Raw genomic sequence first — 27341 nt, forward strand, 5'->3', positions numbered from 1 at the left:
ATACTTACCAGAGTCTTTTTTTTTTTAAGAAAAGTGCAATGTACTATAAAGGAAGCTTTCATTTAAGTATTCATTATAAAACAGATTTCACAAATGCTAGACAAGTTGTATATAAAAGCTGTAACATACCATATAAATTTTTCTTAAATTCTACAATATGGTACCAATAAATTCAATTCATAAACAATATCAAATACATAACAATTCAGAAATTAATTCATGAGTCCTTCCATTTTGATAATATAAAAACAAGTAAACATCTGTGATGCTTCCATTGATTAAGTTGACTGCCAATGAATAATGCAGAAATTTTCTTCTCTTTTTTTTCCTCTTACTGTTGCTTTCTGTTAAAGTGTACAGGTGAACATTCTATACAGTCTTTATCCAAAATAAAGTGCTAATATAGGAAAGAAACCAGTATTTACATATAAAACACTATACAAAAAATAATTTTACAGTTGTGTAAAATATCAAACTTTCAGATACCAGTAAATTTGCAGTATAATCCTTAAACAGTAACATTTACTCTATTTAAAGGAAGTTCCTGGGTAGCTACAGCATGGCTAAAAGATATTTTGCTACACTCTGAACAAGTGATAAACTGATTACATTATTTTTTTTAAATTCTCATAATCTATATTTACCATTCAACCACTTCAATGATACAGGTAATATATCTGAAATATTGAAAAATGATTTGTGTAGATGTTTCATTTTAACCATTATTTATTAAACAGTAAATTTGTGAGGAAATTTTGAAGTGGCCTCTGTTTGAGTTGAAAGAAACGTGTATGGGTTTTGGGTGGAACAAGCTGTGTGATATGTCTATATTCTGGTTTCTTATTTATTAATGAGTGGATGTTGACATCAAAGTTCCTCTGTGACCTGTTTCTGCCTTACATATCTTCTAAGAAACATCATTTGATTAATGTTATTCTCAGTTTTTTGCAGTCAGAAGCAGTTTATGACCTCCACCACTCTCCTGTATTTGGAGAGGAACTCAGCGAGTAAAAAAAGAAATTATGTGACAAAATAAGATAAAGTTCAGCCTGGGGAGAAATGCTGTTCTAGCTGATAATGCCTTGCATCTCTTGGCCAGAAAAAAACTTTGGTAGGATGCAAATTAAGATAGGTAAATGATAGTTTAACAGCACAGAATTTGAAAACAGGGCTTGCTGCAGAAATAAACCCCTTTTGCGTGTAAGGATTTAGGCAATTATGTTTAAAAAATCCTGGCTTAACATTATGTAAAATCAAACCAGAAGGGTTGAAAATTGAGATAAATAGAAGTGAGTCATACATACTCTAAACTAAAAGCAGGTTTGCAACCTTTAATGTTGAATATTAAGTAAAATATCACATTTCTATAAGATCTGCATTTACAAATTGGATATATTTGGAATATAAATATAAAAAAATATGAAGCAGCACTCCCACAGAAATTCAGCAACAACAGCAATCAAATCTCCTGTTGGAGATACTTATCAAAGCCATAGCAAAACCTTGCCTATTTCCATAAATGCTTTTTCTTGAACTGTTATGTCATTCAAGTATAATCAAATATTGAAAGTTGGACTGAGAGCAAAAGTTAAAATAATGAGTTGGACTGAGAGTAAAAATTAAAATAACGATTTTCTTCATTGTTGCTAATTTTAGAGTAATGAGACAAATCAGTCAGAATTAAAATCTTTTGAATGATACTGATTTCATGTGAAGTGTTTGAAAATTCAGGACATACTGTTAGTAATGCTTGTTCAATGTTATAAAGCATGTCATTGACAAAATTGAGTTTATGCTAAAGATACAAACATACATAAAAAATCTTCAATATGCACCAGCTTTCTAACATCTATACTTCCATCTAATATACCATTATAGCTGAAAATGTTATAATATTAAAATATAATAAGCAGGAAAGAAACAATCACATTACAGTTAAGAGGGATTAGAGTTACTTCAATTTTATAGTACTAATGAAAAATCAGTATTATAAGGAAAAGACAAAAAAGGTAAAAAAAATTCACTTAATTCAGAGAGTTGTACAAACCTAATGCTCAATTCAACTATCAAGTAGATATTTTTCAGTAAGGTGCTTTTATTTCTTTCACATTCCCATCTGCATATCAGCAAAATTATAGAAACTGTCTATTTCTCTTGAAGCAGACAACTTGTCCTCAGATACAAAAACCTGTAATTTAGGATAAAAAAGAAAGCACAATTAAGATTTAGAACTCAAGTGTTTTATTCCAGATTTTTAATTTGTGTTTTTAAATAAGCCAGTCAACTGGTTCAGATTAAATCATCCTTAAATGATATAGACTTGGTATCTTCTAGCTCAGGGGTCTCCAACCTTGGCAACTTTAAGATTTGTGGGTTTCAACCCCCAGAATTCCTCAGCCAGCTTTGCTTTAAAGTGGTACCTAGCTTTGCTGGCTGAGGAATTCTGGGAGTTGAAGTCCACAAGTCTTAAAGTTGCCAAGGTTGGAGACCCCGTTCTAGCTAATACATAAGATAATTCACTTCACGAACTAATTTAACATAATTATTCAATTAATTTTTGCCCCAGTAATTATGAGCCAGAAGTTAATTGAATAATGCTAGGTGAATCACCATTTATTTAAAGTATTTATTTACATGATTCCAAATTCATAAAATATATAATAAAAATGCCAAACATATTAATACTGTAAAAATTTAAAACAACATTTTTCATTGCCTCAGGCACTAGGGCATATTGGCAATATACACTGCTCAAAAAAATAAAGGGAACACTTAAACAACACAATGTAACTCCAAGTCAATCACACTTCTGTGAAATCAAACTGTCCACTTAGGTAGCAACACTGATTGACAATCAATTTCACATGCTGTTGTGCAAATGGAATAGACAACAAGTGGAAAGCATAGACAGTTAGCAAGACATCCCCAGTAAAGGAGTGGTTCTGCAGGTAGTGACCACAGACCACTTCTCAGTTCCTATACTTTCTGGCTGATGATTTGGTCACTTTTGAATGCTGGCGGTGCTTTCACTCTAGTGGTAGCATGAGACAGAGCCTAAAACCCACACAAGGGTTTGACTTTTTAAAAGGACCTTACATCAAAGGTGGATCAGCCTGTAGTGTTTTTTTCCAATTTAATTTTGAGTGTAACTCCAAATCCAGAGCTCCATAGGTTGCTAAATTTGGTTTCCCTTGATAATTATGGTGTGATTGTGTTGTCAGCACATTCAACTATGTAATGAACAAAGTATTTAATATGAATATTTCATTCATTCAGATCTAGGATGTCTTATTTTTGTGTTCCCTTTATTTTTTTAAGCAGTGTAAATCAGGGTTGTCAAATTTGCATCGTCACGTCATCATGTGACATATAGCAACTGTTTTCCTTCGCTAAACCAGGGGTGGGCATGGGCAGTATGTGATGCATCTGGTCCACAGGCCGCAAGTTTTGACACCCCTGATATAGATAGGAAAACATGTGACTTTGCAGAAGCACAATGTATGTATATTTATTTATTACCATCACCAAATAGAACCATACATGTGCCCTAGCTTTCAAGTTTCTAGAGAACGGACAGAATTCATTTCATTTTTAAAAGTAAAATTCTGTGGAGAAAGTAGTACACTGGAAAAACATGCTATAATTTCCAGAAAACAGTTTCAGGGAGAATCTGCACCACTACTTACTTTAGCTCCACTAAAGACATTAACAACAATGTCTTGACAGGCTGCTATAGAACCATCTCCATTAAACTCTAAAGCAACAACAGGACCTAGAAAAGGAATAATTAAGAGTTAGTATTTTGGTATTAAATTCAACTCTATATGCTGGTGAGTACAAGAAACTGAACAAAATAATCCTTTCTGCATTGCAGATCTCTTCCAAATCTGGTCTGCAATATTGGGAAAATATACCAAGTACAACCCTATATTTTTCTGATGGATCTTCCATTAACTTTTGATATTGTCAACTGTGGTACCTTTCTGAATTGTGTAAATTGAGGATACTGTGTTAACTGTATTTGACTCCTACTTGCATAAACAATTCTAAATGGCTGTATTTCTGACTCTGATAGATCTGTGTGGAATGTCATAAAGCATTAACTTGATCCCTAATACTGTTTAATATTTATATGAAGCCACTGAGAATAATCTTCAGGAGCTTTGGAACCACACCTCATTAATGTTACTTTATTTAACTGTCCGACTTGCAAGTTATTACTTGGGGAAAACTTACATATGCAAAATTATGCTTATATCACTACAATGTAAGTGATGTTTTCCTTCCATTTGATCCAGAAGTGGCAGTGATGTAGATTGCAGTAATCATATTGCTGAGTAATGTGTATCATCTTATAACTTCTGCTGAAGCAACTGAAGCACTTTAGGTTAGAATCTGAACCAAGTTCAGGGTTTTGCTATGTTTGTACCAGAATTCTGATGGGCCACCTTTAGTGTTACAGATCTGATCAAACGCTGAGATTGTGGTGGAGATTCTGCTATGTCTGCCAGATGCACAGTGTCATTTTGAGTTCTCTCAGATGGACTTTCAATGTGGTTGCACCTACACTATAGAATGATCACTCCCAGAAGTTTATGAGGGAGTCATTTTACATTTGTTGAACAAACTCTCTTCACAAAGACCTTTTCCATTTGACTGCTGAATAAGAGAGGTTTTTTTTGTTTCCACTTCTGTTTTCAATTGCCCAGTCACTTTTACATATATATATGTTTTATTATATAGTTATTGAGTATTTTATATTCTGTAAATTCTTTATATAGCACAGGGTGATAATAAATTAAAACGCTGTAAATCCCTGTTTATGAAAGATAAAAGGGACTAATTATAAAAAGTATATTTATTAGTAGGACATATGTCCCCTCCCCCAAATATTACCTATAAGAGCAATAGCACTTAGACTTATCCACTTTGCAATGCTTTACTGCCTTCTCTATGTGATTTACAGAATCAGCATGTTGCCCCCAACAATCTGGGTCCTCATTTTACCGACCTTGGAAGGATGGAACGCTGAGTCAACCTTGAGCCTGGTGAGATTTGATCTGCCAAATTGCAGGCATCTGACAGTCAGCAAAAGTAGGCTGCAGTACTGCATTCTAAACATTGTGCCACCGTGGCTCTTATAAGTTGATTCTACAGTCATGGAGAATAATCTATAGCCAAAATTGAGCAAATGGGTCACGTAGCTGAAGACATCAAGATCAGTCTTTTAAGATCAGCCACCACTTGGAAGGGGCTGCTTGCCTAGTGGATTTAATTTTCCCTGTAATGCTGAAACATGGCATCACTTTTCCCTTCCCTATCCTGACAATGATTCTATACCGGAAGGAATCTATTCCATAGCTAATTAACCTTATTCTATAAACAAATAGAAGTAGTTATTTATACATTATTTTCTTGACCTGGGTTTTCTTGGAATGCAACCTCTAGCAAGTATATAAGTGGAAATACATATGTACATATGCCTGTGCACACATATGTTGGGAGAAGTCTCCAGAAAGGATTTCATCTAGAGTTGACTAGCCTAGCTTGACAGAAAGTAGACATCATACTGGATATTGTCTGTTTATGTTCCCTGCTTATTTTTTTGAGTTGGGAAGGAGTTTTCCTAAACTCAGAACCAAATTTTATTTTGGATAAATCTTCAAAAGAAAGTCTAAACCTTATATCATGGGAGAATTCATTTCTCTTTTAAATTTGAAGAAGACAAGACTACTAGAATTATGCTTTGATACAACAGCACCTACTGTATTTAGGAGTATATATGGTTCTTGACATTAGAACAATGCATGCTTCTTATTGGGAACCAAAATTTGTTCCTGCTTATTCTTTTATATTTTGAATTACGTATGTTGCAATGTTGCTAAAGCTTTCATAAATTATACAGCTAAAATGTATTTTACAGTAGCTGATGATCAGTATCAAGTCTATAAATAACAGAAACTTTATCAAAATTCAGTTTTGCAATGAAACCAGCATATTCCTGTATTGCCTTCAAGAATAATATTGATAGTACAGCTTTTATAAATAATCTTTGCCTATTACTTGTTGTAAAAAAATAATGGTATGATCATTATGTGAAGTGAAGCAAGTGAAATGTGCCACTTGGTGACAAAGCATTTTTAAAAAGATTTATGTACAGTATTAATTTTCATTGCCCCCTGCCTTAGGAATTACATTCAGATTGAAGAAACAGTTTTAATTTTTTGGAGTTTTTCAAATAATTATACCTTTGTCAAGTAAAGGGATGAATTCAGATGCTCTTTGCTGGAACACTCGTTGAGCATCATCAGCTTTCATTGAAACTTCTTTTGTCTGTATCAGCCAAAAGCCTTTGCCAGTCATCTATTGAATTTCAGTAAGAATTGGAATACATATGAAATATGTAAAATTTTAATAAACAGCACATGGAAATAATCCTTAGAAAAACCAAAAACCATTTATTTTTATGCAAATGTTTCTTCCCGCACAGCAATTTCCCCATTATTTAAAGCCATCTAAATCCTCTTAAATCATAGTAAATTGGGGGGAAACACATTACATCAAGCCATATAAAGTGCTACATATCATTATGTGATTCAGAAATAGCTTGAATGGGACACAAGTCAAGAAAATGAAACCTCTATCAGCAAGAAAGAGTAAGTCCAATGGAGAATAATTTACGACAATATATAACAATTTATTTATGGCATGTATAACAATTCAAATTTAAATGCCCAGATGATTTAATTTGGATTTTGTTATAAGCAGGAGGATGAACTCAATGATCTATATGACTCCTTCTAACTCTGATTCTAAAGAACTGTTAGTCAGATGCTGACTTTGATAAGTGTAAATTTCTTACTAATTAGTTGTTCCCCAATAATTTATTATTGGATCTAAATTCTGGAAATTTGCAATCCTTTCTAGACCTTGAAACAAGGATGCACAACTTCTGCTAGTCTGAGGTCCATTCCAGCTTAGTGTAAAATATAATGTAACCTAGCAAGCAGCATTAAAGCTGTTTTGGGAAAGAGATTTAAGCATTTGCAAAGGCTTAAGGTATCTATCTTAAGACTCTTTAATAGGCATTGAAAATCCAACATATAGCCCCTCCCACTCTGGATGCTAAAGAAATTTGCATGTGGCTCCTGGCCCCTTTTCTTCTTTGTACTTCTGCCCTAGCAAAACACACTTGCAGTAAAACAAGTGTGTAAAAACTATCCTAATTGGAGATCAAATAATTTGGTTTGACATTTTTTGCATAGGCACCGATCTTTACCATGAGGATACTATAAACATCTTTTTGCAAGATTCTCTTTAATGCTGTACCAGCAGACTTCAGCTTATGAAGTGGAATTCTTCTCTCTCTGCAATCCTCATGTGTATCCTCAAATATTACTCTGGATTATTCTCCTGTTGCATCCTACAGGTTATATTTTCAGACTGCAAAGCATAGGCTGTCAGTCATATAAATTGCAAAATTGCATCATGTCAAGATTTGATTATGCCTTCTAAAAGCCATTTCAAAACTACAGATTTGTAATACTTCTATTTCTAAAAAGGCAAAATAGCTTTAGTTTTAAACACAAAGTATAAAGTAAAGCAAATTGCTTTACCTTATCTCATCTCTTACCTCATCAATTAACTTTCTTGCATTTGCAGTTGTATAGTCTCCAGCAAAGAACACTACTAAGCAAGATTCCTCACTTTTTTTTGGCCGTCCTCCTAGGGTTATTGGAATTATGCTCTTGTTGACATCAGTTGAAATCCTCACAGCTTTTAATTCTTCAGTAGTCGGCAATGGTACATAGTCTTGAACTAAAGCATCCTCAGCTAGAAGACTCCAATTATTTTCTCCTGAAACTGGTGTGAAGTCATGGATATTGCTCCATGTGTTGTTAAAGATGCTTAGCCCAGCATCTTTCAACTGCAAAGCTAGTTCTGGATAATAGTATTGGAAACATCCAAATTTCATACCTGTAGAAGATTCAATAATGGGCTGGGTGGTACAGCACAGAAATACTTCTATCTTTCGACAGTCTCGAGTACGAAACTGTTGGCATGCCACAACACACTTACAGTCTTTGCAGTCACGCAAAAACACACTGCCTTTTACAGGTCCTAGAAAAATTTGGCAGTTTATACAGTCATCAACAGTGATTGTAGCAGAATGATCAAATATATAAATATTGCAATTCTCACAGTCCTGAATGACAAACTGTTGCCCTGCAACTTTCCCAGGTAAACGTCCAACTGTTTCATTCTTGAGTCCAGAAAACATGTAATCTTTTGGATCAATCTAGAACAAAAGCAATTTTTATAGTCAAGGTATATTCTTAAAAGTCATTAATTGTTCCCCATCATTTCAAGTCTGGAAAAAATGTAGAATCAATATTTACCACACTATATTATACAAAGTATCTAATAACAATGTTATTTTATTTGTTCTTTTAAGCTAGTAACTATTTCTATTCCATTGTTGAAGAGACTGAAGGAAAGTTGTTGTTTTTTACAGAACTTCTATTAAGAGCTTACAAATTGTTAATCAATATAGAACAGCATTCTGTAGGATAGTTCAACTATGCTATTGATTGGTGAAATACTATTCAATTACAAAATGACAGTACAACATAAAAAGAAAATCAAGTATTTTGTAGAAGGCACGGCAGAACCTGGTGCTAGGTAGCCACAAGCAAATTAAGTCCAATCATGCTTGAGTGCCATGGACCCTTGTTTATGTCTAATCAGATACTGTTAGTTGAGAAGATTCCTGTGGATAGGCTTTTAGCAATCAATCAGTTTAACTGAACCTCCATGTGTGAATTTGATCTTTTGCACTTGTCATTTTTAGTGGCTTAAGTTTACTGGTATCAAGGATTTCTTGCAAGATTGTAATAGAATTGTACTTCTGAATATAATATTGAAGCATTGCATTAAACATTTACATTTGAAAATATGGATTTTATCAGAAAAGCACAACAATTTGTCTTAAAATGTAAAGGTTATTTGTTTTAATTAAGTAGTGAGTAATAGTTACATAAATCTATAGGTTCTAGACAATGCATATAATTCAAGGATCATATTTTAAGGAATTATATCACATATTCCGTTCCTAGAGAATACTGAAAAATGGAAATTTAGCCAGATAAAAAAATAAAATTTATACTTTCTTACACTTCCAAAATATAAAACAGGAAAACAGCAGGTGCTGATTAAAATTAAGCCAAATGGAATTGAAAAGCTGTGTCACAACTAATTGACCTAATCTGAAAACACAAGCAAAGTTATTCTGCTAATATTGGCCGGATTGTGCAAATAATGACAGAATATAATTCCACAAGTTAGCATCTTTTAAAACAGCATTTCAATTCAGCTTAGCTTCCTTAAATGTCAAAAAGTTCCCCATCATTTCAAGAAAAAACCAACATTAAATTATACATTGTATAATATTTGTTAAACCCTCCCCATTCAAATGTTTATTATAAAGCCTCAACTAACTTAATTTCAATTCTTCTTAATATTAGGACAAGTTAAATTTATTACTTGGCATAACCCATTCTAAAACACCAGCTGATTCAATTTTTATATTTCAAACACCATTTTGTAAGTTATAAACTAGTTAAAATATACAATTAATTTCTGCAATTTGTTTTTAATTCAAAATTCATTTATAAATCTAAATATTGATATTACATCCATAATCAGGACCAAACATGTAGGAAAATAGTTGGCAGCCAGTTTAAAAGAATGTTTATTAGAAAATTGGGGGAGGGTGGGGAAAATCTCATATTTCACTTTTAAACATTCTGTGCTTCCACAATTTTTAAAAATAGGTGAAAGTCAGCACTTAGCCTTGAAAATTATGCCTTATGTGGCCTGGTTGTCACTGGAAAGGAAATCACTGGGAAATCTCAAGGTGATATGTTCAATTCAACTCAATGGAGCAAGCAACTCATAAATACAACAAATAAAGCCATAACCCCAGCCCAAAATGCAGATGGAAGTCCCTAAAACTTCCAGCCTTTAGTCATTACAAATTATAGAGAAGTTATTTTCATAACTCAAGGAAATGAGTCAAAAAATATTTCAATGTTTCCTTAGGCACCAAATGTAAAGGACAATTGACAGCGTCTCTCTAAATGTTCTTAAATAAAGGAGAATAACTCCTGTGTTAGTGTTATGTATCTTGAAAGGGAGGCTTCCATACACCTTCACTTATTAAAAAAAGAAAGAGAACCCCCTGGGAATATTAAAAGCTTGTGTCATTACCTGCAGTCTCATTTTTATACACAAGAGATATCTAGATAGAAAACAACGGAAGATCATTATATCTTAGATTATGTACACAAGAATACGTTGATGTGCTCTGAACCATCACTATCAGGTTTAAGTATTTACCAAGTCCAACACAGACTACATTATAATTGATAAAACAAAATCACTGCTTCTAAAGGCTGGGAAGCTTCCTACCACACAGAGAAGACTCACCACAATGCTTCAAATTCACCAGGATGGTTAAAGGCTGGTAAAGAATATCTAATCACGCATCTTTTGAGATGACAAGAATAACCTTTCAAATCCTGAAGAAGATGCAGATAATGTTTATTTGCCACAAAAGCAGCCTATCCATCGTTTACAGGAATCATCTGACAAGACCAAGCAGGCAAGTAAAAACATTGCGAAAGGTGATGGTGAGGTGTCAGATGGGCTGAAGCAACTTTCCCCAAATCTGGCACAACACCCAGAATTTTCATTCAGCACAATATTTTTGAGAGTTCTGCTCCCAACCAAGCTAGAATGGTAACCGTTTAAGGAAAACCGACGTTGGGAAAATCTCCTTGGAAGGAGAGAAGAAACAGTTCCCGGAAGAAGATGAGAAACAGAGCAAGACAATCCTGCTGATGTTACCTAGCCTGGTAACGAAACATTCAGAAACCAAACTGAAGCAAACTTGGAGATCAAAACCCGAGCTACCAATATTTTCTATTGTTTCAAAGGAACGACTCGTGTATACTGTATCTCAGGAAATGGGATTAACTCAACCAATTGGGTTCACACAGACACACTGATGATTCATGATCTAGCCCAGTGGTCACCAACCAGTGGGCTGGTGACCACTGGTGGTCCGCAGAGAAATGTCACCCTCAAAGCAATTAATCCAGGCTGTATGGGAACACAAGGCTGTGCCGCGCACATGGCCCATGGGAACACAAGGCTTATGTCTTTGCATTGCACACAACATGATAGTGAGGGGAGGGGGCCTGGCCACCGGGCTGCTTCTTTCTGATTACACGCAAGGAAAGCAGCAAAAGTCTTTCTTTCTCTGCCCCAAACTCCACCAGAAATGAGTCTTTGGGACCCTGCAAGACATCCTGCTCCAAGAGGCTGCCCTGGCGTGACAAGTCTCACAAAGACTCCTTTCTGGCAGAGTTCGGGAGAGAGAAAGAAAGACTTCTGCTGCTTTCCTTGCATGAAGCCAAAAGTCTCTCTCTGTGTTGGATCCCAAATAAAGAATGATCCATTGGTAAGAAAATGAGGTGGGGAATTTTCCTGCAGACTTTTTGGGGGGGATTTTTCCCAGGGTTTCTCTGGTCCACGGGATTTAAAATTATGAGTTTGTTGGTCCCTGAGGTCCAAAAGGTCGGCGACCCCTGATCTAGCCAAACTGGCGAGGCCTCACGTGACACACCACCAGCCAAGCCCCATGGATCCCAATGTTGTGCAAACGCGACCAGCAAAGAAGAGGAAGTAGCCCTGTGCGCTCGGCAGCAAACCCCCACCCCACCCCCAAGGGCAGCCGCTTTCAGAGGAGGAAACCGCGGTTACCTTGGCTCGCTGGTCCCAACTGTACTGTGGCTGTTTGTCCGCCTCCGCGGACAGAGAGCCATTCCGATCTCCGCCCTCGGCGGCAGTCTTGGCCTCTTTGGCCTGCTTCCGCCTCTTGGAGAAGAAGCAGCCCATAATCTGTTCCTTCACCTCAGAATACGAACACCCACCCACCACGAACCGCAAACAGCTGCTCTCAACGGCGCCTCCCGCGAAGTTAATATAACTGAATACGCCCCACCCTCTACTTAAAGCGCCTGCTTCCGGCTTCTCCCTCACCGGTCTCCCATGGCGACCGCGGCTCCGCCCTTCCCGGCGTGTCTCCCAATCAGCATCGCATGTCAAAGATTTCCGTCAATCTGGTTCGCTGACAAACAACGAAGCGCGTCGACGGCGGCCCCGCTGCTCGCCGCATGAGCTTGGAAGCCGGGAAACGAATTGTCTGTAAAAGGAGCGAGCCGTTGTCGCCGTTCTGCGCGCGCGCCGGCGCGCTCAGAGACGTGTTGCTTTTGTTGGGGGCGTGGTGGGGGCGGCGGGGGCGACGAAGGGCGTTTTGAACTCAAGTGTGAGGTCCATCCTATGTCGCTGCTGAAGCCTCGAGTAGGCTGTGCACACCGGCTGCTCAGTGCGGGAAAAAAAAAAGCATTCTGCTGATGCCCGAAGGCACAAGAAATAAGTGTTACCAGCCTTAAAAGATCATCTGCACGTGAACCTACGAATCCTGCTTTCCTGGGTGTAGTAAAATAGCGTGGATTATGCGGCTAACTGGAATGGTCGGCTATTTTATGATATATTTATTATAGCATGCCCTGTAAAGATTTAATCTCTTGCTTGGAAAGTACCAGCAAGTTTTCTGTTTACCAAGAGGAATGTTCTGTTCTGGTTCTTAAGGTATAATATTTTACTCTTAAGACGATTTTTTTTTGTAATTACACATTAAAAAGTGGAATACTTTCAACGGAAAGCTTTTTTATGCCTCCTTACTTGGGAAGAGGCTTCTACTAAATATGATGGGACTTCTAAGGAAACATAAACGGTTCCTCTATATAGATTATTAAGATAAACATTAGCATTCCAGCCAGAGTTATCACTTGAGTTTGCACAAATGACCAGGATCAAATTATCCTAGTTTGGACACTTTATATACCCAGCTCTCTGAACAAGGGCTCTGTGCTAGAAAAAGTGGAAACAAGGAGAAGAGGATGACCAGCAGTAAGCTGGATGGATTCAATTACAGTGGTAATTGATGGAAGATTGGAAAGATCAAGTTAGGGACAGATCATGGAGAAAAATCTATGGTTACTAAGAGCTGACAATGTCTTGATGGCACATAATCACTCAATAGGAGCATAGTTTATTTGGTTTGTACCTTCAAGTTAGTTTTGATTCCAGCAACCGGCTGGACAAGTCCCTCAAGTTTTCTTGGCAAGACTTTCATAATTGAGTAATTGGTACAAAATTTCACAGCTGGCTTTCTGCTGGAGGCTGGACTGGAACTCACTGTTTCCTGCTACTCTATTAAATTTACAGAACTAAAATCCCTTGTGCACATTTTATTTAGTCAATAGAATCTGCCAACATTTTGCTAGCCAGCTGAGATGATTAGACAGTATTTTATTTATTAAATTTGTATGCTGGCTAGCTCCCAATGATTTTGAAACATGAAGCCTTTATTAAAAATGTGTGAAGTGTTAAGAAAGCAGTCCTATGTATACTTAATGAGAAGCAAACAAAGTAAAGGCCTTAAGCTAAATCTCAACTGCTTATCACAATCTAAATATATCCACATAGTCTTCTTGCTATTTCCTTCTCCAGAGCTTTTGTTCCCTCTCTAACATATGTCTCTGGTATTTTCTGGTGGTCTATCATTCAAGTACCAAGCAGGTCACTTTAAAAAAAACCCTAATTTGCTACCTATGTTTTGCATGTTGAGATGACACTAACATGAAAAATATATTTGAATCATATTAATGCATTACCTTTTATTGCTGCAGAATAAATTACAGCATCCTATATGAATAGCATACAATTTATAATTTAATCCTATTAAAATCAAGGGAAAGAAAATTGTAACAGCTCTTAAGTACAATATTAGAAAAGTGGTTTTTGACAAGATAGCCCTTTTCTGTGATATAATAGGTTATCTTCTTTTATAAAGCAGAACCTTAAATGAAAGAAAAGGAGATGGTTTGACTTCCAAAGTCAAAGGAAGAAAATAGTAGTCCCAATCTCATAGTATTCTAGTCCCAGATCCCAGCCTCTTCAGTCTAATCCAGTGGCCCCCAACCTTTGGGTGCCATGGACTGGTTCCTTGAAGAACAGTTTTTCCACAGACCGGGTGGGGGAGTGGTTTCATGGTTCCGCTTGTGCAGGGCGGGGGCTTCGCTTGCTTGCACAGGCTGGTTCCTTGCAGGCTGCGGACCAATGCCAGTCCATGGACTGAGGGTTGGGGATTACTGGTCTAATCAACGCATTCAAAGGATGTAACTCGATACTTGTTGATTCTTCTCTTTTTCTGTGAATTAATTTCAAGATGATCCAAAAATGCCTAGTTGATTTAAAATAGAAGGAAATTGTCTCTTGATCAATTGTGGCCTTTCTGTTCTTGAAATTAGAATTCCACTCCAGCTGGTGAACTCAGAATCAGATTGGATTGAAGATGTAGCCTTGGTAATAAATACTTTATGATCTGCTTTTGTATTACATGTATTATCTCATGTTGCCAAGCATGTTATCAAGTATTTTAGTTTCTGAGAAAAGAAACTGTGATGGATTTCAAAGATCAGTCATTGTGCAGGATGCCAAGATGTCTGACTGCCTGGGCAGTGTTTATTCTTCCATACCATTTTTACAAGCAAGGAAGAGTAGCATAGATACAGCATTTGGATTGGAGAATAGATCCCACATGGGTGAAACCTCCCATCTACATTGGTACAAACTCCCAACCAATCCTTAAAACTAGTGGTGATGTTAGTAAATGAGATCACCTATATGTCTGGAAAGTCCGGGACTTTCCAACCCAACAGATAGAGGATGAGATCATGCAAGTAGCCAAGAGGCCCTATACAGGTTTTTAGACACTGCAATTTGCTGCTAGCATCTAGCGTCATCCATAGGATCTCAGTAGCTACTACAAAACTGCTAATCTTCCTTTATGATACAGAGTAGCATAAATTCTTGTGTAGTTAGGCAAATGAAAAACAATTATTCCAAAGGACATGTAAACCTATTCTATGCATGTTTAATAAGTAAATGCTACTTGATTTAATTGAACTTATATCAAATAAATGTATATACGACTTGCTGAGGTTTATATTGGATCATGGTACAAAGTCTTTGTGTCTTAATTTTGTATTTGCTGGCATTTATAGAATTTAATTTTAAATTGATGCATACCATATTTATTCAAACAGTATGGCTACCATCTCACCTAATTAACTCTGGACAGTTAAAAACCACCAATTAAAATGGTTAAAACATAAATATAACACATAAAACCCATGATCACACTAAAAACAAAGACATGATCAGCAGCTAAACCCATCTCCATTGTAAATGTTCCCAACCATTGCCAAACCTCTATAGCCAAAACCACGTCTTAAAGGCCAGGGTTGCAGCCAATTTAAGATATGTGGAAATGATGTTTCAAAGGGTGGACACCACAGCAGAAAAGGCTGTCTTCTTGGGTCCTACTAGATGATACTTTCATAAATGGGGCTCATAATATGCTTCTTCTGCCAGATCTGATTGGATAGGTGGATGCAACTGGGGAGGGGCAGCCCCTCAACCCTTCTCCATGCTATATAGGGTTTTATAGATGATTACTAGCACCATTAATTAATAAACATTTTAGCAACCAAGATATGGAATAGAAATGTACCGTGCACTGATTAAGGACCATGCATAAATGCTCACTATGTGATATTTTTTACCAACGGTAGTTCTCGAGAGTAGCCCAAAGAAGAGTGCATTACAATAATCCATTCAAGGAGTGACCAGGGCACAAATAACTGCAAGCAGAACCTTCCAATGCAGGAACAGACTCAATTGCACAACATGAAATTGCACAGAAGCCCTCTGTTATCTGATCTTTGAGTAGGAGTTGTGTCTATTTGGGGCAATCCCATCTATACATCTATTTGGGGCAATCCCATCCAGAACTAAAGATGAACCCCTGGAACCTGTATATCCCCAACCACTTAGTCTTGCTAGACCTTAGCTGAACCCTGTTGAATTCCTACTGCCTCTAGACACTGAGGCAGAATCTCAACAATATCACATAATTTACCAAGAGATGAGACAGAAAGGTAGCTATTTCCAGCATAGTGATAATACCTCACCAAGTGAGTTCATGAAGATCAGGGGTGTCAAACAGGCAGCCCATGGGCCAGATGTGCCATGTGCCAGCCAAGCCCACCCAAGCTCTGCGAACGGCGAAACATCACAAAACGTTGCATGATGTCAACATGATGCAGCGACTGTGACACTTATGATGTATGTTGAACAGGAGCGGAAAGAGTATTGAATCCTGAAAATTCCCCAACAGGCAGGGGATGAAGACAGGACTTCTCACTCCCAATCAGCATTGACAGGAACCAATCCCAGAGGAAGAAGGAAAAACAACACTGTATACACAGTATACCCAGTACAGTGAATGCTACTCATTCCCAGTTCCCAGAACTGGCTCAAAAGGATGCCATGGTTTGAAAAGGATGCCATGATATCAAAAGCCACTGAGAAGTCAAGGAGAGCAAGGATGGAAGTGCTTCTCACACCCTGTTCATGCCAGAGGTCATCCAAAAGTACAACCAATGCTATGTGAGTCCCATACTCAGGTCTGAAATCAAGTGAAATGAGTCTAGAATAAATCAGTTTCATCCAGGATCCTCTGAAATTATTGTGCAATCTCCTACCCAATAACTTTCCCTAAAAAGAGAGAAATGAATACTGGACAAAAGTTGTCCAGTATGGTTACATCTAGCAATGGCTACTTGTCAAGGAGATGAATTTATATTTATTCCTGATTAACATAACGTTTTCAGCGGGGAAGTAAACATCATTCTTTTCAAAAAAAAATCTCTGAGGAATTAATTAACCTAATTGATGATAATACAAAATACAAAATAATCAAGAAGTTTAAAATGAGAAATGCGGGCTTGGAGAGGACGGAGCTGGCGTCGCTACAATACTGCATGTGATCTTGGAGGTCTGAGATTGCTGCCAATATCTTTGCTCCTGGATGATCCTATCGGATCTAAACCGTCCCGAAGAGACAGTGAAAGTGAAGAGCGCATCCTGTCGATCTCAGGGACACCACAAAGTCCCTGGTAGATCCAGGAGAAGCTCTTCTTGCCAGCGGCAAAGAGGCAGCCATTAAAGCTGCTGAAGTTGGGACAGCTCCAAAACGGAAGAGAACAGAAAGAGTGTGCCGGTTTGGTGAGAACTTTTTCTTTATTCTAAGATCTGAAAGGGCACCCTAAGGAAAAGAAAGAATCTGTAAAAGTTTTGACAGAAGTGATTAAGCGGCGATTAAGTGATTAAGCGGCGATTTTAAACAGGAATGTCAAAGTAATGTTTTTTTTTTCTCATTGCTGGATTTTCTATACATGATCTTATATTTTGAAACTGGACTGTTTTTTCTTTTTCATCTATTTTTTTTTCTCCTTTTTGATTTTGTAACTATTTTAGGCTAGAGACTAAAATAACTTTAGTTATTTCTTTTTTTAAAATATCTTTTTCTTTTTTTATTAATTCTTACTGCATTTTGCTTGGAAAAGGAGGGGGAAAGTGAAAGCAAAGAAACTTTGTAACACTGCCAACTAGAGGCTTGGAAATATTCTATTGTGACCAGACAAAGCTGAGAAAGAAAGAACAGACTTTTTTTCAAGGACATTGCTATTTGATAAGATAGAGGGAAGAGCATGGGAGAGTATTATTGCAGGTGCTCTTCTGGGTTTCTATCAACAGCTGGAGTCTGGTGCTGAAGGTTATAGAAAAAGAAAAGGTGATAAGTTTCTGGAGAAGAGTGTTATAACAAGAGCCTTGGATAACTAAACAAAGTGTAGTGTGTTTTCTTGATTTTTTTCTAAGCTGTGCTACCCCTCCTCAACAGTTTACTTTTTGAAATAGCTATTTGGACTTTTAGTTCTTTGGAACTTTGTTTTTTTTCTTTATGCTTGTCCTTGGAAGTTATTTTTTTACGTTTGTTTTTTATTTTAAAAGAAAAGTTTTAGTATTAATGATTCCCTTCCTCTTCTTTTTAAGGGAGCAGCCTTTTTTTTTCTCTTTTTGATTTTCTGGTATTTTTGTTTTTCCATATACCTCCAATACTGGTTTTTTCTTTCTTGTTATCTTCTTGGCTTTTTTTTTTCTTTTTCTCTTATGCAGTCTTTTATATTTGAGACCTCTTAATTGGATTAAGGTGTTGAAGAACCTGAAGAATTTTTCCTTTTTCTAAAGCTTTTTATTCTTCACTTTTCCATCTTTTTTAGGATTTTACAACTTTTTCTCCTTTGTGTATGTTTATGGTTTTTTCCTTCATTTTTGAATTTTCATTGTTATCTAATTAATCGATTGGATTAAAGTATACAAGAACCTGGAGAAATTCTTTTTTCTTTTATTATTATTATTATTATTTGGCTTCTTTTTTCCTACTATTTTTATTTGGAATCGCAATTGGTTACTTTACAATCGGATTAAGGTCTAGAAGAACCTGAAGATTTTGAATTGTTTGAAATGAGTAGGAAATTAACAGCTACCGGCTCTTCAACTTCTACTTCCTCCTCGCCACCATCTGGAGGACAATGTTTAACACTGACAATGTTAAGGCAAGAGAAAGAACAAGAAAAAGAAAAAGTGACCCTGCAGATGATTATGCAAGGAATTCAAAACATTCAAACAAGATCAGAGAATATTGAAAAGAGAATAGAGAACATCGAACAAAGAACAGGGAAAACTGATGAAAAAGTCAAGAACATCCAACAAATGATGATGAAGTATGATAGACTACTAAAAATTGAAGAAGATAAACAAAGAGATTAGAAGATTGGAGACATTGATACCAGATTAACTGTGGTTGAACAAGATAAAAGTGGTATGCTGAGATGGGAGATGGACAGATCAGAATTTTATTTCAGATTCCAAAACATAGAGGAAGAAAAAGGACAAAATCTATATGAGATAATGATAGAAATATTGGCTGAAGCTTTGGAAATAACAAGAGAGAAGATGATGGATGGAATAGATGAGGTTTATCGAGTCTTCACAAGATACGCAATGAGAAATAGCCTACCAAGAGAAGTTCATATCAGATTTACAAAGAAAGCCATTAAAATGCAAATATTGCAAGTGGCGAGAGAGAAAACATTGAAATATAAAGATAAGGAGATTGTAGTTTTGAAACAAGTACCCAGAAGAGTGAGAGAGATGAGAAGAGAATACCGATTCTTGACCAAATTGCTACTTAAAAAAGAGGTGAATTATAGATGGCTGATTCCAGAAGGTTTAATGTTCACATGGCAAGAACAGAGATACAGAATTGATTCAATTGAGAAGGCTGAATCATTTTATACAGAATTTTTCAGAGGGAAAGAGGAAGGGGCAGAAAAAGAAATTTCACTAATTGAATTCCAAGAGGATTGCCAAATGATGACTGAAAAAAAAGAAGGTGCAGTAGGTGGAAAGGAGGAAGCAAAAGGTCAATGTGAATCAAGATCCATGAGAGCTGCCAATCCTAATTATAAAATATAACCACGGAAGAGAAAAAACTGATTACAATTAATATAAATGGACTTAATTCAGCCGTTAAAAGAAGGAAAACTTTCCATAAATTAGAGAAATTAAAATTTGATATAATCTGCCCACAAGAAGTACATATTAAAAAGCAATATGAACAATTGTTGATACAGCCAAAACTAGGGAAAATATTTACCTCCTTGACACAATGTAAGAAAAGAAGAGTGGTTTTATATATTAAAGAGACTATTCCAGCAAAATTGATTTATACTGATGACGACGGAAGAATACTAATGGTGGAAATAATGGATAATAATACAAAAACGCTCTTGATTGCAATCTATGCCCCGAATGATAAACAAGAAGAATTTTATAAAAAATTACATATCAAAATAATTGAACTGGACTATGCTAATATAGTTATGATGGGAGGTTTTAATGGAATTGTAGACAACAAACTGGACTATACAGCACAGAAAACAATAAAGCAAAACAGAAAGACTCTCCCTAAATCTTTTTTTAATATGGTAGATGAAATAAACTGAAAAGATACATGGAAAGAAAGAAATGCTAAAATTAAACAAAACACCACCTACTCAAATAGATACTTATCATGGTCCAGAATAGATATGATATGGATGTCAGCAGAATTGTTAACTAATATCCAAGAAATAAATATTGAAACAAGTACTTGGGCAGGTCACAATCCAATGACAATTAAATGGAAAGGACAAAGAAGATCTAGATGGATGCTAAATAATACTATTTTAAAGGAAAAAGACTTCACAACAGTGGATAGAGAAAGAACTGGCTTTTTTCTTTAGAGAAAACAAAAAAGAAGATACATCAATCCAGAATGTATGGGATACAATGAAGGCATATGCCAGAGGCTTGATAATAGACTATACAAGGAAAAGAAATACCATGAAAAGATTAGCCTCTAAGGCATTAGAGGATGAGTATAAAGGACTTGAAAAAGAGCTACAGAAAATGCCACAGAAAAAGGACATTAAGTTAAAAATGGATATAAATAAAGATAAAAAAGAAGAAATTAGAGAAAAAGAAGAAAAAGAAGAATTAGCACAGAAAATTAGAGGTGCTAAACAGAATTACTTTGAAGATGCAAATAAACCAGGTAGATGGGTAGCATATAAATTGAGAAAGGAGAAAGAGTCAAGGAAAATATTGCAATTAATAGATGATCAAGGCCAAGTTTGCTATGGTAGTAATGAGAAGAAGGAAATCATTTGAGACTATTATGGGAAACTATACACACAAGAGAATATTCATGAGGAAAGAATCAAACAGTACCTACAGAATGCTAAGTTACCCCAGATACCTAAAGAGACTGAAACAATGTTAGAAAGCAATATAACGATGATGGAGTTAACTGAAGCATTCAAGAAGCAAAATAATGGAAAGGCACCAGGCCCAGATGGACTTCCGGCAGAATTTTACAAAACATTACAAGAATCGTTGAATCTTCCATTGCTAGAAGTTATGAATGAAGTTATGTTAAAGAAGAAGATACCTAAATCATGGTCAGAAGCTTATATTACACTTGTCCAAAAGAGGAGGCCGATCCATTACAAATCAAGAACTATAGACCTATTTCCCTACTAAATGCAGATTATAAAATTTTTGCTTCAATATTGGCAGAAAGACAATACTTAAATAATTTTATTCATCCTGATCAAAATGGATTTCTGCCAAAGAGACAAATTAAAGACAATATGAGAGTAATCTTGGACATTTGGAATATTATGAGGCACATCCTGAAAAACAAATGGCTTTGATATTTCTAGATGCACAGAAGGCACTTGATAATGTGAATTGGCGATTCATGTTGTTGCTGCTGGAATGGATGGGCTTTGCTAGAAAATTTATTCAAGCAATAGAGGCTATATATCATAAGCAAACGGCAAAGGCAATGATAGAGGGAGAACTGACAGACTCTATTGATATAAGAAAAGGAACAAGACAAGAGTGCCCACTGTCACCTCTGTTGTTTGTGTTAATTTTGGAAGTGCTAAATAGAAATATTAGAGATGAAAAGAATATAAAAGGGATGAAAATTAAAAAGGAAGTATTTAAGTTGTAAGCATTTGCAGATGATCTGGTTTTATTCTAGAAGACCCACTAGAAACAGCATCAAAATTGATAGAAGAGATAGAGACATATGGAAAGGTGGCTGGTTTGAAAATAAATAAAGATAAGACAAAGATCTTGACAAAGAATATGCTACCAAGAAAAAAGGAAGAACTGGCAGACTTACTGAAAATTCAGGTTACGAATATGATCAAGTACTTGGGGATATACTTGACAGCAAGATGCGGTATACTAAAAGAAAATAATTATATCAAACTTAAACAGCAGATAGCGCTAGATTTGGCAAAATGGGAAAATTTACAACTGTCATTAATAGGGAGAATATCAACAATCAAAATGAATATATTACCCAGAATTTCCTATTTGTTTCAAACAATTCCAATTAGGCTGGATTCCAACAATTCCAAAAGACTATTTTGAAGACTTAAATAAAATTGTGTTGAAATTTATATGGCAAGGTAAGAAAGTGAGAATAAAGTTAAAACTTTTGCAAGATGCTAGAATAAGAGGAAGATTTGGTTTGCCTAATTGGGAGTTGTATTACCAAGCTACAAATTTGATGTGGGTTAAGGAATGGATAACATTAATAAATACTAGATTGTTGACATTAGAAGGACATGATCTGTTGTTGGGGTGGCATGCTTTTTATGGTATAAAGGAACTAAAACACAGGGGTACTTTAGAAGACATTATATACGGGAGTCTCTGTGGTTAAACTGGGAGAAGATTAAAAGACAATGCTATTTGAAAATTCCAGTCTGGTTATCGACTATTGAAGTATTTTCTTATCCTATAATATACAAAAAGGAACAAACAGTTAGATATGGTGAAATACTGAAAGAAAAGGGTGAACTTAAATCTATACAAAAACTAGAGGAACAAGGTATAAAGATGAATTGGTTTTCATATGCGCAAATACATTCAAGGTATGATAAAGATTTTAAAACAGAAGGTTTCTATGATAAACTGATTGATTTAGATAAGATTTTGACAGGTACTGATGAAAAGTTGATTAAAAGATTGTATGGATATTTATTAGAAATTAAACTAGAAGAAGAACAAGTTAAAGAAACTATGATTGCTTGGGGGAAGAATTTTGGATATGGGATTGATCTAGAGAAATGGCAAAAATTGTGGTCTCAAAATTATAAAATGAGAATGTCAACAAAATATAAAGAAAATTTGTATAAGATGTTTTACAGGTGGCATTTCCCCCCGACAAGAATAGCAAGAATGTTCAAGAATAAATCCGAAAAATGTTGGAAATGTCATCAGACACCTGGCTCATATTACCATATGTGGTGGACTTGTGAGGACGCTAGAAAATACTGGACTAAAATCCACACGTGGTTGGAAAAAATGACAAAAAATCATATAGACTTGAAACCAGAGATATTTTTATTGGGAATTTTACCTGAAATATACAGTAAAGATTTGAAGTACCTGATAGTAAATGTATTAACAGCAGCTAGGATTGTATTTGCTAAAAACTGGAAAAATGAGAATATACCATCACAGGAGGAAATTATTAAGAAAATATTGGAATGTGCTGAAATGAGCAGATTGACATTTGAAATTAGAGAACAGGATGATAAACAATTTTATAAAGTTTGGGATCTATTCTATCAATGGTTAGACAATAAAGTATAGTAATGAAATATGTAGACTTTTAGAAAATACTAAATATATAAAGATGTATTCTTTTCTTAATATATCTACAAAATATTTTTAGGATAGATTTGGGATGATATGAATTGTCACAAATCAAATTAAGTAAAATATGATTATTTTCCAAAGCATGAATGAATAAAAGTATAGTCAAATGATTGATGATACCAATGTATTTAATACTGGATTGAAAATATGAGATCGTATACAATGTAATTGTAATTGAAGACTACGAAATGGAAGCACAAAACAATTTGTAAAGCAACCAGCACACTGTATTTACATATATGGAAGATGGCCTGATGTTTTTATGTTTGTTTTAAAAACAAATATTTTTTTAAAAAAAAAGAAGTTTAAAATGATGACATGGGGGGGCTAAATTTACTTAATTGTGTAGAACCACAATTTACACTTACTAGAAAGCAAACTCAATACTTGTTTCAGAATTGCAAACAAAGGAGTGTACTATGATTAATATTTTCCATTTGTCTAATCCTACTTTGAGTATTTATATGTCTGATAATTATTACAACAAAACTCTTGGCAATTATATCCTCTGAGCATAATTATTCTTAAGTGGTAGAACAAGACTGATGCTGAAACAGAATAGTTGAATCAAAACCCTTTTCAATAACTATTTGGGAGTTTCTTCTCTAATGAAGTATTTACTTTCTCATCACAGCTGGTATTAGGAAAAAAACTTAAGATATGTGCAGTTAGCATTATTTATATTTAATTTTCAAGGTACTACTGTTTTAAATTTTATTTACACCGTTAATTTGAAGTAGTTATGTAAGCCATTTAATCATCATTTTAGTCATTGTCTATCCACTGCAGAATGAAGGCTTCTTCTGCATGCTTCCAACCAATACAGTCCTGGACTTTCTTTTGCTACCAGTGGTTTGTTTTAAATATATTTTTATAAACCACCATGTGAAAACACTACACCTGAAAAACAAATTAGAAAATTTCCCAGTACTTTGAAGAGACTTAATGAAACACAGATCTTCTTTAAGGACTGCAGTACACAAATCTATGCAGCAAAATTTGCAGAAATCTTAAGTACTGCCTACTCCCAAGTAAATGTGTTTGCAGAAGGGACAATCTCGTGCCTAGTGGTTGATTCCTATCAGTCGTAGCCACTAATACAATCCTAAGTGAATTGACAACCTGCTTGCCCAGAATAAACGATGGTTTCCACAATATTCTGGGTTTGGACCACATACCCACATTACATATCTGATATTAACAGTTGAGAAAATCCAGAAATATTTCACAAGAAGAGTTCTCCACTCCTCTACTCGTTGCAGAATACCTTATGCCACCAGACTTGAAATTCTAGACCTAGAAAATCTAGAACTATGCTGCCTTCGGTCCGATCTAAGTATAGTATATAAAATCATACATTGCAATGTCCTACCTGCAAATGAATACTTCAGCTTCAATCATAACAACACAGGAGCACACAATAGATACAAACTCAAGGTTAACCACACCAAACTTGACTGCAGAAAATACGACTTCAGCAACAGAGTGGTCAATGTTTGGAATACTCTACCTGACTCTGTGGTTTCTTCCCCAAACCCCCAAAACTTTAACCTTAGACTGTCTACCTCACCCCTTTCCTAAGAGGTCTGTAGGGGGTGTGCATAAGCGCACCAATGTGCCTACCGTCCCTATCCTATTGTTTCTTTTTATTTCTCTTGTATGTATCCATTTCATGTATTCATAAATACCTGTTATCTTATAATCGCTTGACAACTAATTAAATAAATAAAATAAATTCCAAGTCGTAATTGAACCACATAGATGGGATGAACACACAATGAAATAAGCTACAGCTTGGTAGGCTAACTTGTTAACTAGGTCATGCAAACTCAGTCATCGCGCAGAAGAACTGGAGATGATCAACTGAGTTTGAAGACCTCGGTTTGAGCCTGGGTTATTAACAGTCCCGAATTGGCCTGCCGTAATTTCTTTGGTTCATCCACGTCTTTTTTTACTTTCCGCTTGCAATTGGGGAAAGAGGGCAAAAGCCGCAAGAACATAAATGCCTTCCCAAGCAGCAGGTAAAGACGAACCTCATTCGCAGTCAGTTCCCAGCTAACAAGAGTTCCATCAGCCGAAAAAAAAAGACCGGATCGAACAGCCTCGTAATGCGAAGATTTGGTTGGGGGGGGGGGGATTCTATTTCGAAATTTGACTACAATTCTTCATGTAATTCAAGCAAGCGATCGAAGAGTCCTTTGCGCCAGCTTTCCAAGTCATGATATTTTGCTTGGATAAAGGAGAGCATCCAGGGAGGTTTCCCCCTCCCGCAGCCTGCAATGGTGCAGCCCACTCTATCACCTCTTTCTGCTGCAAGCGTAGACCCCGCCCCTGTGCAGCGGGAGGGAGGGAGGGGGGCGGGCGGCGCGCTACCCTAAAGCGTGGCCAGCCTTTAAGAAACGAGGCGGGAGAGCGAGCGCCTCTCGGCAAACTTAATGCCGGAGCTGCGACGCCGAGGGGTGGAGTTCGGCGATCCTGCCTGCTGAAGTCGCTCGGCGCCTGCCTTGCCAGGAGCGGCGACTTGCCTGAGCGCCCAGCACCGTCGCCCGAGAGGAGCCTTGCCCGGCTGCTGCAGTGGCTGCTGGCAGGAAGCTCGGCGCGCCGAGAGGACGCAGGCGGGCACGAGCGGTGGTGCTCCAGGGGAACCTGCCATGGCGCGTCTGCGGCTCCTGCTTCTCGTCCTCTCCCCAGTCCCTGGGCTGTGCCTGGGAGAACGGAGCAGCAGCAGCAGCGCCATGGAGGAGATCGCCACGGAGAAAGAAGCGGAAGAGAGCCACCGTCAAGACAGCGTGAGCCTCCTGACGTTCATTCTCCTCCTCACCCTCACTATTCTCACCATCTGGCTTTTCAAGCATCGCCGGGTCCGCTTCCTCCATGAGACCGGCCTGGCCATGATCTACGGTGAGTCGCAGGCTCTTTGAGAAACGCGGCGACCGGGCATTCATTCCCGTTGCTGCAGTCCGGTTTCAGGACCGTCGCTAAAGCCTGGTACCATTTTTCCATTTAAAAGTAATAAATGCTGGGCGGGCATCTTAAATACAAGTGCGCCCGTCTCTCTGTGTCTCCAGAAAGCCTTGATTTAGAGTTCCTCCCCGCCCCCCGCTTTGGTTTATTTGACAGATCGCAGGGGACAAAAGGCAAACTGGGTTGTTTTTGTGCGTGTGAAATGCCGGCTCACGGGCACTCCTGTCCCTCCCTCCCCCCCAAACACTTGGTGTGGCTTCATTCTTCACGCGTGACTTTTCAACACATCGGGATTGATTTCAAGACGAATGCCTTCCAGTCCTACCTGCTGTGTTCGCCTTGCGTTGGCCTTTAAATAGGAACTGGCAATATGATCTCTAACAAGGGAACTGGGCGACAGAAGCTCTTGCATCTTTTGCTTTGTGATGTGCACAAAATATTTTATCTGTATTAGGAAAGATTGAGGTTAAATATTCTGCAGGAAGAATAAACGTTTCTCATGGTCACATGATTTTCCTCTCCTTCATCTTTACTTGGAGATTAAATTCTTCCCTCCACACCTTTCTGCTACAATTTAATTCACTTGCTGCGTCAATCGAGGTATTTTCCTGTTCAATACGTGGCAGTTTATAGGTTTGAGAAGAGGGTAGAATGTCCTCAAATTTGGGTATTTCCAGATGTCTTTCAATATGTGAAAGGTTGTAAGGGAGTTTCTCTCAATGCATGTTCTATTGTTTTTTATGATATTCATTTTATATTGTATCAAAGTATCATTCTTTCCTTTTTATATAATAAAAATATGAACTGTACCTTTTTGGATGCTGTTACTCGTTAGATAATCTTCTTTGAGATGTGTTATAATATTCTAAAATATATCTATATTGAATTTTCAAGTCCTAACATGAAGGTTATTTATTAATGGAACAAATAAACATGTGAGGTGGAAGTTGTGGTCAGTGCCCTATAGTTAATATTTGAATTGTAGCTTGTGA

General features: G+C 36.6%; 2 protein-coding genes across 5 annotated transcripts in view; one reads left to right on the plus strand and one right to left on the minus strand.

Moving 5' to 3' along the window:
* Nucleotides 1–53: 53 nt before the first annotated feature.
* On the minus strand, nucleotides 54–25833 carry RP2 (RP2 activator of ARL3 GTPase). Of its 3 annotated transcripts, none has more exons than XM_087938428.1 (5): nucleotides 25419–25833; nucleotides 7634–8299; nucleotides 6249–6363; nucleotides 3687–3772; nucleotides 54–2188 (listed from the first exon to the last, which is right to left on the minus strand). In XM_087938428.1, the coding sequence occupies exons 2-5, from the start codon at nucleotides 8279–8281 to the stop codon at nucleotides 2105–2107; spliced, it is 933 nt and encodes a 310-aa protein (XP_087794554.1). In that variant the 5' UTR covers nucleotides 8282–8299; nucleotides 25419–25833; the 3' UTR covers nucleotides 54–2104. The 3 variants fall into 3 exon arrangements, with proteins under 3 accessions (XP_087794554.1, XP_087794555.1, XP_026563302.1); XM_087938429.1 differs by lacking the exon at nucleotides 25419–25833 and adding an exon at nucleotides 12106–12326; XM_026707517.2 differs by lacking the exon at nucleotides 25419–25833 and adding an exon at nucleotides 11827–12106.
* Nucleotides 25780–27341, plus strand: part of SLC9A7 (solute carrier family 9 member A7) — a 52594-nt gene continuing 51032 nt past the window's right edge. For both annotated transcript variants that reach the window (XM_087938426.1, XM_087938427.1), the window contains exon 1: nucleotides 25780–26286. In XM_087938426.1, the coding sequence (XP_087794552.1) occupies nucleotides 26037–26286 (250 nt within the window). In that variant the 5' untranslated portion in view covers nucleotides 25780–26036. The remainder of the gene's footprint in view (nucleotides 26287–27341) is intronic.

Source organism: Pseudonaja textilis, chromosome 8 (assembly GCF_049901715.1).
Source record: "Pseudonaja textilis isolate UNSWEBS1 chromosome 8, rPseTex1.2, whole genome shotgun sequence".
Lineage (NCBI taxonomy): Eukaryota > Metazoa > Chordata > Lepidosauria > Squamata > Elapidae > Pseudonaja > Pseudonaja textilis.